General features: G+C 45.0%; 1 protein-coding gene across 1 annotated transcript in view; it reads right to left on the reverse strand.

Annotated features, from left to right (window-relative positions):
• LOC311132190 (girdin-like) overlaps positions 1-12,977 on the reverse strand; it is a gene marked incomplete at its 3' end in the record, with an annotated part of 83,654 nt that overhangs the window by 18,166 nt on the left and 52,511 nt on the right. Inside the window, exons 9-17 of the mRNA XM_084165410.1 lie at positions 7,083-7,164; positions 5,414-5,572; positions 5,097-5,243; positions 4,402-4,546; positions 3,841-4,019; positions 2,545-2,682; positions 1,699-2,013; positions 751-1,506; positions 53-183 (exon numbers count right to left, since the gene is read on the reverse strand). Coding sequence (XP_084021536.1) covers positions 53-183; positions 751-1,506; positions 1,699-2,013; positions 2,545-2,682; positions 3,841-4,019; positions 4,402-4,546; positions 5,097-5,243; positions 5,414-5,572; positions 7,083-7,164 — 2,052 coding nt within the window. The remainder of the gene's footprint in view (positions 1-52; positions 184-750; positions 1,507-1,698; positions 2,014-2,544; positions 2,683-3,840; positions 4,020-4,401; positions 4,547-5,096; positions 5,244-5,413; positions 5,573-7,082; positions 7,165-12,977) is intronic.

Genomic DNA, 12,977 nt, shown 5'->3' on the forward strand with positions numbered 1-12,977 from the left:
TGGGGGGATGGGTACCTTTGAGCAGCAGCATAGTGGTGTGTGTGTGTGTTACCTGTCGTCGTCAGAGCTCTGCTCGTCCTGCAGCAGCCTCTCCTTGTTGAGGCCTATCTTCTCCAGCTCGTGGGTCAGTTTCTCCAGGTCATTGTTCATCTGCTGAGTCCGCAGTTTCTCACTCACCAGTTCCTGGAACATCAAACGCCAATCCAGAGTCACGGTTGGGTTAAATGCGGAAGACACATTTCAGTTGAATGCATTCAGTTGTACAACTGACTAGGTACCCCCTTTCCTTTCCCTTTCTACATTCATAATCCCTAGAACTTAATCCTTTATTCATGAATAATCCAATCTTAATGGCCTTAATGGAACATAGTGGAGTTCCAAGTTTGAGAAAAAGTGTTGGCATAGTGCTCTGGTTTTATTACTTCTCGCATAATGCGGGTGCAATGATTATAGCTGAACCTAAAGGTCAGTCCCAAAATGTTTTGCATGTCAGCAATCAAGTTTTCAAGATATCTTACTTTCAAAATACATCTTGAAAACTTGATTGCTGACATGCAAAACATGTTGGGACTATATCAACAATGGACTAATGAAACAAATACCAAAAGATAGTTTTGGGTGGAGTTTTCCTTTAATCAATCTTCTAAATGCACATTTGAAGTCCTATGGGCATTCACCCAATGCATTACCATAACAATATATCTCCTACCATTACACCATGCATTTCTAAGGTAGTAGCTACATCATTACCTCTCGCAGAGTGACCAGGGTCTTCTTATCGATGGTGGCCTGTTTGACCAGCTCCTTGTTCGCCTTCTCCAGGTCTTTGAGGCGGTTGCAGGAGTCCTTGAATGAGGTCATCTCCTTGCCCAGGGAGCGATTCTCCTTCTCCAGGTGGCTGATCCTCAGGTTGTCCTCGTCCATCTTGGAGTCCCTGATCTCCGCCTGCTGTCTCAGCCTCTTGTTGTCCTTCTCCAGCTGCTTCTTGTCCTTCTCCAGCTGAGAGCTCTCCTGCTCCAGAGTCTTATTCTCCTGCTCCAGCTGCTCCAGACGTTTGCTGGAGATCTTCAGTTCCTCCAGGCTCCTCTGCAGGCTCTGGTTCTCCTGCTCCACGTCCTGCAGCTCCCCCTCCAGCTGCTGCATCTTGCGGCTGCTGTTCTCCAGGGCCTTCTGCAGCCGCTGGTTTTCTGTATCCAGGCCCTGGTTGCTCACCTCGAGCCTCTCAGTTTTCTTGGAGGAGGCCTTGAGCAGCTCCAGGCTCCTTTTCAGCTGGCTCCTCTCACTCTCCAGCTCACGGTTTTCCAGCTCCAGCTGAGCCGCCTTGTTCCCAGCCGAGCGGAGCACCTCAGCAGCCCTGCGAAGCTGCAGGTTCTCCTCGTCCAGCTGGGAGTTCTCCTTCTCCAGGGCCTCCAGCTGGAAGGATGTGCTCCGCAGGCCGTCCACCAACTTCTTTAAACGACGGCCCTCTGCCTCCAGCTCGGAGTTCTCCTTCTCCAGAGACACCACCTGAAGATTTGGGAGAATATGGGAACATTTATCAATAAAGCACTTTTCCTCATTCAAACTCCCATCTACTGTATACAATGGGAGCTGCACAACAAAGTAAGAAATAAGTGACTAATTTGGCACACAATAGACACCAGGTACACCGACAAATATAAGTGAAGTTTACAGCCACCAATGCATGCAGGGGCAGACCTTATCACAGGCGATGCCCAGACTGGCTACTCGTTTCTGCAGGGCCTCGTTCTCCCTCTCCAGCCGCTGCGCCTCCACCTCCAGCTCCTCCGCCCTCTCGCCCTTCTCCTTGTACACCTCAAGGTCCTTACGTAGCTGCTTGTGCTCAAACTCCAACTTGTTGAGCTTGGAGCTGGTCTCCCGGATGGACTCGTGTAGCACGCGATTCTCCTTCTCCACGTCTTTGACCCGCGCCTCAGCGCCCACCTGGGAGCGTTGCCTCAGCGACGAGACGGTCTGGGTCAGATGCTCGTTCTCCTGCTCCAGGCCTTTCACCTGGAACATGGAGGACGTCTGAGTGGCGGTATGGGACAGCTTCAACTCCAGTCATGTTTCAATATGGTGTTAATATCAACAGAGCCCCAGAGATTATTTGACCATGAAAAACTATTTGTTCTAATAATACCCTAGGGTCCTGAATCTTTCCTAATCAGGTCGAGTGGTCATGAAAAGCTCCTGGCCCTAGCTCTGAACGCTGTAGTGTAGGTCCACCAGAGATCTGGCTTGTGTCCCTGTTCTTCTACTGTAAACATCATCAATCTAAACTCCCTGTGTCTGGTGCCTCATTAGATTCTGTCTGCTTTCATTACCCCCCAAGCCACACAGAGCTCTTCAAACTCACTGGGAGAATGCAAGCACAAATACTGCTCTCTCCTAAGAAAACTCAATCCAGATACATAATGATTAAATTGTAATGTCATTTTGAGTTTCTTGGAACAAGACCAGAACAACATCAAATCAGTCCTTTGACCCACCTAAAATGAAGGGCTGCTTGTGTCTTGAGCATGGACATGCATGCCTGTGTACCTGTCTATCTGAGTTCTCTCTCAGTGTCTCCAGGGTTTTCTCCAACAGAGCCTTCTCCTTCATCAGGTCGGTGCTGAGGCTCTCTGCACTGTGCAGACTCTCCCGGTCTGTGTTCAGCTCACTCTCCATCTGCTCCAGCTGCAGGCACACACAGAGGATGCACTGTTACCATGGCACCCAGTCACTTAGATCACAGACACAATGACAGTATGCAGTACCACATCATTACCCATCACGATTGGACTCAATTACATTGTAATCCGGTCACTTAAATTGAAGAACCCATTGTTCTCAAATTCATTTCCTGATTTGCCAAAGTAAAACTGAATTTATGCACAGACATTGTTATTTATATTTCTCTAATAGTTGTGATGCATGTCCTATATTAAAGAGATGCGTAAGCGACTCCATATAGAACTCTTCCGATGAACACTGGCTCCAATCTCAGTTGTCTCCTCTCCCCTCCAGTAGCTGCTTTGTCTGACTGCACTAGATAGTTACCACTCACTTCACTCACACCCTCTACAAAGGGAAAGGCAGGGGGCTGAATTATCTACAAATAAAAGCTTTTCACTGCAGCCATTTCATCCTCTATCTATTCTCTCCCACTCCCCTTCCTGTACACCACATAACGCACAAACACTGTGGCACCAACAGCAACTACAAGGGCACTGTATACACATACACACCACACTTGTGGAGTAAATTCTTCAAAAGGCAGGCTGATTATTACTAATCATATCATAGATATACTCACAAGCACTTAATTATGTCAAAGCAGCTTAACTCAAAATGGCCTTCTTATTGCCTGTCTACAGGCAGCCAGTTAAACGGCTGTTATTGTGCAAGAGCTCCTGCTTGGATTCACTTTTAAATGGGCTCTGTTACAGACAGAGTGCTGTTGCCTAACTCAGTTTTGCCTGAGAAATGCACATTTCATGCATTTTATGTGGAGAGCACAGAGAAGGTTTAAGTATCTGAAAATAGCTGAGAGAGTTAGCTTAGAGAGGGGCCTTCAAGTGTCAAGTCTGAGAAATAATAGGAAATGGACTTCAGGATTTACTCAGTTCTTTCAACTCCCTCTGTTGTCATGGATCTAAGAGTCCTGAAAGCCAAGTCCTGGGGTGAAATATAGGGGGCTGGAGAAAGATGCTAATGTACTGTAGGGTTACAGAGCAGGCAGCCATTGTTATGTTGTTGATGCAATAAAGAGCCAATGTGGGGTGGGCAGATGAGGGCACATGTTTAGGCAGCAAGTGTGAAGACGTAGGGGACAAGTGTAAAAGCTGCTCTGACCCTCTGGGTGAGCCTCTGGTTCTCCTTGTCGGCCTTGAGGCGGCGTGCAGGGGCACCTTCGCTGGCAGAGCCCCTCAACGCCTCCACGGTTTTCAGCAGGCCCTGGTTCTCTTTCTCCAGCTTCAGCAGGCGGCTGGACGTCAGCTCATTCACCTCGTGGCCCAGAGACATCTGAGGCACTGCACAATGAAACCAACTATGTTAGACACACAACAACATACTGCACCCGAATACTAAAGGCTCTGTTATAGTGTTGAGGAACTTCCTAAAGGGGAAGAGGAAGTATGGGACATCCCTAATGTAGATCTATATCAGCGCTGTAGTTACTGAGGAAACACACAGGGTTTATCCTGATCCAAGACCAGTTAAACCCATAAACATTGTTCCAAATCCAGGCCCGTTGCTAATCTGGGTCTTGGATTCATTAAATATTAATTACAGGAGCTAATCATGTGTAAATAAACCCTGTCCAATCTGTTGTGTGTGTATGGTGGGCCAGGGCCGGGGTTGGAGCCAGAGCCCCAGTAGGCCTACTGTAGGCTGCTGCTCCAAGCTGCTCACCCTCTGTCAGATCAGGGGTCTTGGAGAGCTGCTCCAGCTCCCAGCCCAGGTGGAGAGACTCGTCCATGCTCTGTTTCTGGGCCATCTCTAGCACCAGGTTCTCCTCTAGCAGCTCCTCAATACGCTTCCTGTCCATGTCCCGCTCCTGATGCACACAGACAGACAAACACACAACGTACTGTCAGGATGGCTATACAGTTACTAAATCTTAAAGCCGATTTAAGGTCATTCCGGCGTTTGCATTGACAGTACAGCATTTACGGCGATGCGGCCTCTGTAGAAGTCAGGGCATTCATACTTATTGCGCTTCGTGGAGCTGAGCTGTTGTAAAGGAAGTTTTCAAGGAAGGGAGTTTGTGTTTTTACATGACGTACCGCCTCCACATATCGTCAACCAATCATGTCAATGCAGAGCTATATGGAGCCCTCCGTATTGTACAACATTTGGGAAGCGCACGATAATGCAGTACGTAGCTTGATTTGGCCTCTGCAAGCCTCTGGATCGCATATAACTGGATCAAGCATAAATTGTATTTTACAGTGAGAACCTATTCAGCACAGTATATGGGATTTTATTCAGAGAGAACCTACAAAATGTTTCCATAAAGAGAAAATATACAAATATACCAGCATGTCTGTTAACCTTTAATCCCACACACACAAAACACAGACTTTCATTCTCAATCTCTCCCTCACCATTTCCATGTCGTGGATCTTGGATTTGAGCTGCAGGCTCTCTTTCTCCAGCTCATGGAGTTTGTCAGACCGAGTCCTGGTTCCTTCTAGCTGGTCCTCTAGCATGGCCTTGGTCTCCAGCAGAACCTGGTTGTCCTCCTTTAGCTCCTGTAGGGCCCAGTACAGATCAACATCAGCCACAGCCCTATCACTTCTAATTCACAGGGCTCACAACATTCAACAAACATTGTCAATACATTTATGTTCCACCCAATGGATGCTTAATTGACAGGTCAAGCTTGTTGGGTGCTGAACTGCTATTTGTTTGTTGGGTGTACCTCTACTCTAGCTTTATAGAACTCAATGTCATGGAGCCTCTCCTTGTAGCGTCCCACTTCACTTTCCAGCTTGTCCACTCTGATGGCCTTCTCTCTGAGAACGTCCAGCTCGTCACGATAGGCCCTGGCAGAACGCGCGTCTGACAACAACTGCAGGCTCTGGAGGGAACAAACAAAAGATTTAATGTCAGTGTCACACACATACAATATATTTGTTTTCACACAGACTCATTCCCACTATATACACTGAGTGTACAAAACGAAAGAACACCTTTCTAATATTGAGTTGCAACCCATGTTGCCCTCAGAACAGCCTCAATTCGTCGGGGCACGGACTCTACAAGGTGTTGAAAGCATTCCACAAAGATGCTGGCCCATGTTGACGCCAATGCTTCCTAAGTTGGCTGGATATCCTCTGGGTGGTGAACCATTCTTGATACACACGGGAAACCGTTGAGCGTGAAAAACCCAGCAGCGTTGCAGTTCTTTACACAAACCAATGCGCCTGGCACCTACTATCATACCTCGTTCAAAGGCACTTAAATATTTTGTCTTGCCCATTCACCCTCTGAATGGCACACATACACAATCCATGTCTCAAGGCTTAAAAATCCTTCTTCAACCTGTCTCCTCCCCTTCATCTACACTGATTGAAGTGGATTTAACAGGTGACATAAATAAAATATCATAGCTTTCACCTAGTCAGTCTATGTCATGGAAAGAGCAGGTACTCCTAATGTTTTGTACACTCTGTGTACATGCATTGCACACAGGCATAATTCATATTGGTAAACAAACACATTCACACACTCAGGTGGTAGACACCATAGACTGAGTAGGTAAACGCATGCACGTACACACACATGGCAGTCATACACAGGGAAAGGCTAAAGCTCCCCTTAGTCAATAGGGTCATTAGCCAGTAATGTTCTCTGGAAGGGGGATTTGAAATGACCCAACACACACAATAACAAGCACCTCTGCCACGCTGTTGCTGTGGTCCCTACTTTCTAGCGCTGCAAATCATGTTTACAGCAAAGACTATAAATAAAAGAACATCTTTGCCTACATCTAAGGAGTTAGCCAAACTATAGATAGCTCAGCCACTAATTGGTTAAGGGCATTAACCTAATGATTAAGCATTTACAATAGGAGGTGGTGGAGATGGTTTGATGTGTTGTATAACCCTGAGAGCAGTCAGGGCACCACTGGTGACATGATGTCTTATAGGTGGAGCTTTTGTCTAGTAGTCGGTGGGCCAGCTTTGTGTGGCAGGCTTGTAAAGCTGGACTGATGCCTAGCATAGCTCAGCAGCATGGTCAGTGCATAGTTTCTGTGTAAAAGTGTGTAGCTGGAGATCAGAAGAGACATGTTGGTCCAAGGCAGACTGTGTGTATTAGTGTATTAAGTGGAGTCATGCTGGTGCTAAGTCGTGTAATGTGACGTGGACTGGGAACTCTGACATCAGCTGTAATTGACTCCCGGTGATTACTCAGCTGTGTTGACCTATTCTGTGCCACACTAGTGAGGTCTCAGTCTGCTCTGGGGTTGAACGGTAATGTGTTATGTCGGGCTATATGTTGTACTAGTTTCTTCTTTCTAATGCTGAGTTGGAAATCTGTTCTATATTTCTCTGTGCTGTAGTAGCTAGGTTTGTTTTGTCCAGTACCTCTTGCTGAATCCTCTTGTTCTCAGTCTCCATATTGTCCAGCTCCTGTCTACAGTCCAGCAGCTGCTCACTCTTCTCCTCCCTGAGAGAGAGAGAGAGAAGGAAAAGAGAGAGAGAGAGAGAGAGAGAGAGAGAGAGAGAGAGAGAGAGAGAGAGAGAAGGAAAAGAGAGAGGGAGAGAAAGAGACATATCTGTAAAACATCCTTCATCACAAACAAAGACCAAAGCTGTGAAATCTATTGTTATTCTTATGATAATTTTTTTCTTGACATATTTCTAATTTGGCCATGAGTAACTTGGTCAAAAAGGCACTGATTGGCCTATAGGTGGCGCTGTTATAAGCAGTCTCACTTAAACCCTCATATCCGCCGTCCGTTTGACTTAGACTTGAAACTTGGTATGTAGGTGTCTTTCCTCATTCTGAACAAATCTGCCTCAAGGACCCATAAGGTCTGTCAGGATAGATTTTCCTCCATTTTGGAAAACCTTCACATGAACCATAAAGTCCAAATCACAACAAATTAGTTATGTAGGCTCATGGTTAGGGTTGCAAACGGAGGGTATATTACTGGAAACTTTTGACGTTTACCAGTAAACTACCAGAATTCTGGTATCTTTCAAGGGTTTTATGTAATCTATCACAAGACATTTAGTGGCACTTTTGGGTACTACAGATTATTACAGGTGTCGGTCCCTCTGTGTGGCATTACCACATGTAAAATATATGAAATAATTAAATAATATTGCACAAGAATTATACACTACATGGCCAAAAGTATCTGCTCATCGAACATCTCATTCCAAAATCATGGGCATTAATATGGAGTTGGTTCCCCCATTTACTGCTATAACAGCTTCCACTCTTCTGGGAAGGCGTTCCACTAGATGTTGAAACATTGCTACATTCAGCCACAAGAGCATTAATGATGTTGGTGTTCCAATTCATCCCAAAGGTGTTCGATGGGGTTGAGGTCAGGGCTCTGTGCAGGCCAGTCAAGTTCTTCCACACCGATCTCGACAAACTAACCATTTCTGTACGGACCTCGCTTTGTGCACGGGGGCATTGTCCGACTGAAACAGGAAAGGCCCTTCCCCAAACTGTTGCCACAAAGTTGGAAGCACAGAATCGTCTAGAACGCCATTGTACGCTGTAGCGTTAAGTTTTCCCTTCACTGGAACTAAGGGGCCTAGCCCGAACCATGAAAAACAGCCCCAGAACATTATTCCTCCTCCACCAAAATGTACAGTTCTCACTATGCATTGGGGCATGTAGCGTTCTCCTGGCATCCACCAAACCCAGATTAGTCCGTCAGACTGCTAGAAGGTGAGCAGTCGGAAAAATTAAGTCTGCTCCGTGGTTGCCCGATAAAGCAAGTTAAAAGTTTTACAAAAAGACAACCTAAAAAAGCTCAATGTGCCTCGTGACTGAATGCAACAAAAAAAAGAATCATCATAGCGACATGATCACAGTTACCTCTCCGCCTCTCAGTCACTCACGTAGTTTAGCTGTGTGATTTTTATCACTGAAGGTAATTGGTTGTCTATTTCAGCAGAGGACGGACATGCATGACTTTCTGGCTCTCCTCCCTGGTGAGACCGATCCGATCTGCATTCTTTCAATGGAAGTTGAAGGTCTTGAAACAGAGGCAGTGAGGAAGGAGCAATCAGAGGAAAGAAAATCCTCAGAGCAGCATCCCTCCGGCCGTCTGTACAGGTTCTGCCACCAGCCACGGAAAGGCCCTCACACACATACCGGCTTTCCTGGAGTGGCAGGAAAATATCTACTGCCTAGCCAAAGTGTACATGGCATTGGAGGGAGCTTCAACAGTCTGCCTTTTATAAGACTGTAAAGCAGAGATGGATGATGGAGAAGGGAGAGTGATTCTACAGACACACAGAAATAAATAGGAGCTGAAAATCTATTTCCATTGATGGAAGTGGTTTGGACTCGTTTGATTTGTATTTATTTGACAGGTACTGTTCATTCTATTACATTAATGTACATGCAGTGCCTTCAGAAAGTATTCATACCCCTTGACTTATTCCACATTTTGTTGCGTTACAGCCTGAATAAAACAAATAAAAAATAAAAATACTGAAATATATAAGTATTCACACCCCTGAGTCGATACAGGTTAGAATCACCTTTGGCAGCGATTACAGCTGTGAGTCTTTCTGGGTAAGTCTCTAAGAGCTTTGCACACCTGGGATTGTAATATATTTGCACATTCTTAAAAAAATTATTCAAGCTCTTTCAAGTTGATTGTTGATCATTGCTAGACAGCCATTTTCAAGTTTTGCCATAGATTTTCAAGCCGATTTAAGTCAAATCTGTAACTAGGCCACTCAGCAACATCCAACTCCAGTGTATCCTTGGCCTTGTGTTTTAGGTTATTGTCCTGCTCAAAGGTGAATTTGTCTCCCAGTGTCTGTTGGAAAGCAGACTGAACCAGGTTTTCCTCTAGGACTTTGCCTGTACTTAGCTTATTCCATTTCTTTTTATCAAAAAAAAAAACCTAGTCCTTGCCGATGACAAGCTTGAAAATATGAAAAGTGGTACTCAGTGATGTGTGTTGGATTTGCCCCAAAACATAACGCTTTGTATTCAGGACATGAATTTCTTTGCCACATTTTTTGCAGTTTTACTTTAGTGCCTTATTGCAAACAGGATGCATGTTTTGGAATATTTGTATTCTGTACAGGCTTCCTTCTTTTCACTCTGTCAATTAGGTTAGTATTGTGGAGTAACTACAACGTTGCTGATCCATCCTCAGTTTTTCCTATCACAGCCATTAAATTCTGTAACTGTTTTTAAGTCACCATTGGCCTCATTGTGAAACCCCTGAGCGGTTTCCTTCCTCTCCGGCAACTGAGTTAGATAGGACGCCTGTATCTTTGTAGTGACTGGATGTATTGATACACCATCCAAAGTGTGATTAATAAATTCATCATGCTCAAGGGGACATTCAATGTCTGCTTTAAAAAAACATGTTTTACCCACCTACCAATAGGTTCCCTTCTTTGCGAGGCATTGGAAAACCTCCCAGGTCTTTGTGGTTGAATCTGTGTTCGAAATTCACTGCTTGACTAAGGGACCTTACAGATAATTGCATACAATGCATTCTGAAAATATTCAGACACCTTGACTTTTTCCACTTTGTTACGTTAATGCCTTATTCTAAAATGGATTAAATAGTTTTTTCCCCTCATCAAGATACACACAGTACCCCATAATGATGAAGCAAAAACCGTTTTTTTGAAAATGTTGCAAATGTATTAAAAACACAGAAATATTAAATTTACATAAATATTCAGACCCTTCACTCAGTACTTTATTGAAACACCTTTGGCAGCGATTACAGCCTCAAGTCTTCTTGGGTATGACGCTAGAAGCTTGGCACACCTGTATTTGGGGAGTTTCTCCCATTCCTCTCTGCAGATCATCTCAAGCTCTGTTGGATGGGTTGGATGGGGAGTGTCGATGCACAGCTATTTTCAGATCTCTCCAGAGATGTTCGATCGGGTTCCTGACTAGTCTCCCAGTCTCTGCCGCTGAAAAACATCCCCACAGCATGATGCTGCCACCACCATGCTTCACCGTAAGGATGGTGCCAGGTTTCCTCCAGACATGACGCTTGGCATTCAGGCCAAAGAGTTCAATCTTGGTTTCATCAGACCAGAGAATCTTGTTTCTCATGGTCTGAGAGTCCTTTAGATGCCTTTTGGCAAACTCCAAGCGGGCTGTCATGTGCCTTTTACTGAGGAGTGCCTTTCGTCTGGCCACTCTACCATGAAGGCCTGATTGGTGAAGTGCTGCAGAGATGGGAGAACCGTCCAGAAGGACAACCATCTCCACAGAGGAACTCTGGAGCTCTGTCAGAGTGATCATCGGGTTCTTGGTCATCTCCCTGACAAAGGCCCTTCTCCCCGATTGCTCAGTTTGGCCAGCGGCCAGCTCTAGGAAGAGTATTGGTGGTTCCAAACTTCTTCCATTTAAGAATGATGGAGGCCACGGTGTTCTTGGGGACCTTCAATCCTGCAGAAATGTTTTGGTACCCTTCCCCAGATCTGTGCCTCGACACAGTCCTGTCTCGGAGCTCTACAGACACGCTTGGTTTTTGCTCTAACATGCACTGTCAACTGTGGGACCTTATATAGATGTGTGTGTGCCTTTCCAAATCATGTCTAATCAATTGAATTCACAACAGGTGGACTCCAATCAAGTTGTAGCAACATCAAGGATGATCAATGGAAACAGGATGCACCTGAGCTCAATTTCTAGTCTCATAGCAAAGGCTCTGAATACTTAGGTAAATAGGGTCTGTTTTAGATTTTTAATACATTTGCAAAAATTTCTACAAACCTGTCTTTGCTTTGTCATTATGGGGTATTGTGTGTAGATTGAGGAGGATAAAAAAAACCAAAAAACATCAATTTTAGAATAAGGCTGTAACGTAACAAAATGTGGAAAAAGGTGTCTGAATACTTTCCGAATGCACTGTATGTGGGGTACAGAGGTAGTCATTTAAAAATCATGTTAAACACTATTATTGCACACAGAGCCCATGCAATTTATGTGACTTGTTAACCTCTACGGGATCATACGGGACGGTTGAGCTAACGTGCGCTAATGAGATTAGCATGACTGTTGTAAGTAACAGCAAACTTTCCAGGACATAGACATGTCTTATATGGGCAGAAAGCTTAAATTCTTGTTAATCTAACTGCACTATCCAATTTACAGTAGCTATTACAGTGAAAAAATACCATGCTATTGTTTGAGGAGAGTGCACAACAACAAAAAACGTATCACGGCAACTGGTTTGATACATTCACCTCTGAAGGTAAATACAGTGAGGGAAAAAGGTATTTGATCCCCTGCTGATTTTGTACGTTTGCCCACTGAAAAAGAAATGATCAGTCTATAATTTTAATGGTCGTTTTATTTGAACAGTGAGAGACAGAATAACAACAACAAAATCCAGCAAAACGCATGTCAAAAATGTTATAAATTGATTTGCATTTTAATGAGGGAAATAAGTATTTGACCCCTCTGCAAAACATGACTTAGTACTTGGTGGCAAAACCCTTGTTGGCAATCACAGAGGTCAGACATTTTTTGTAGTTGGCCACCAGGTTTGCACACATCTCAGGAGGGATTTTGTCCCACTCCTCTTCGCAGATCTTCTCCAAGTCATTAAGGTTTCGAGGCTGACGTTTGGCAACTCGAACCTTCAGCTCCCTCCACAGATTTTCTATGGGATTAAGGTCTGGAGACTGGCTAGGCCACTCCAGGACCTTAATGTGCTTCTTCTTGAGCCACTCATTTGTTGCCTTGGCCGTGTGTTTTGGGTCATTGTCATGCTGGAATACCCATCCATGACCCATTTTCAATGCCCTGGCTGAGGGAAGGAGGTTCTCACCCAAGATTTGACGGTACATGGCCCCGTCCATCGTCCCTTTGATGCGGTGAAGTTGTCCTGTCCCCTTAGCAGAAAAACACCCCCAAAGCATAATGTTTCCACCTCCATGTTTGATGGTGGGGATGGTGTTCTTGGGGTCATAGGGAGCACTTTCACCCAGTTCTCCTCTGAATCATTCAGATGTTCATTGGCAAACTTCAGACGGGCCTGTATATGTGCTTTTTTGAGCAGGGGGACCTTGCGGGCGCTGCAGGATTTCAGAGTTTCACAGCGTAGTGTGTTACCAATTGTTTTCTTGGTGACTATGGTCCCAGCTGCCTTGAGATCATTGACAAGATCCTCCCGTGTAGCTCTGGGCTGATTCCTCATCGTTCTCATGATCATTGCAACTCCACCAGGTGAGATCTTGCATGGAGCCACAGGCCGAGGGAGATTGACAGTTATTTTGTGTTTCTTCCATTTGCGAATAATT

This window comes from Coregonus lavaretus, assembly GCF_964263955.1.
Source record: "Coregonus lavaretus genome assembly, chromosome: 1".
Classification (NCBI taxonomy): domain Eukaryota; kingdom Metazoa; phylum Chordata; class Actinopteri; order Salmoniformes; family Salmonidae; genus Coregonus; species Coregonus lavaretus.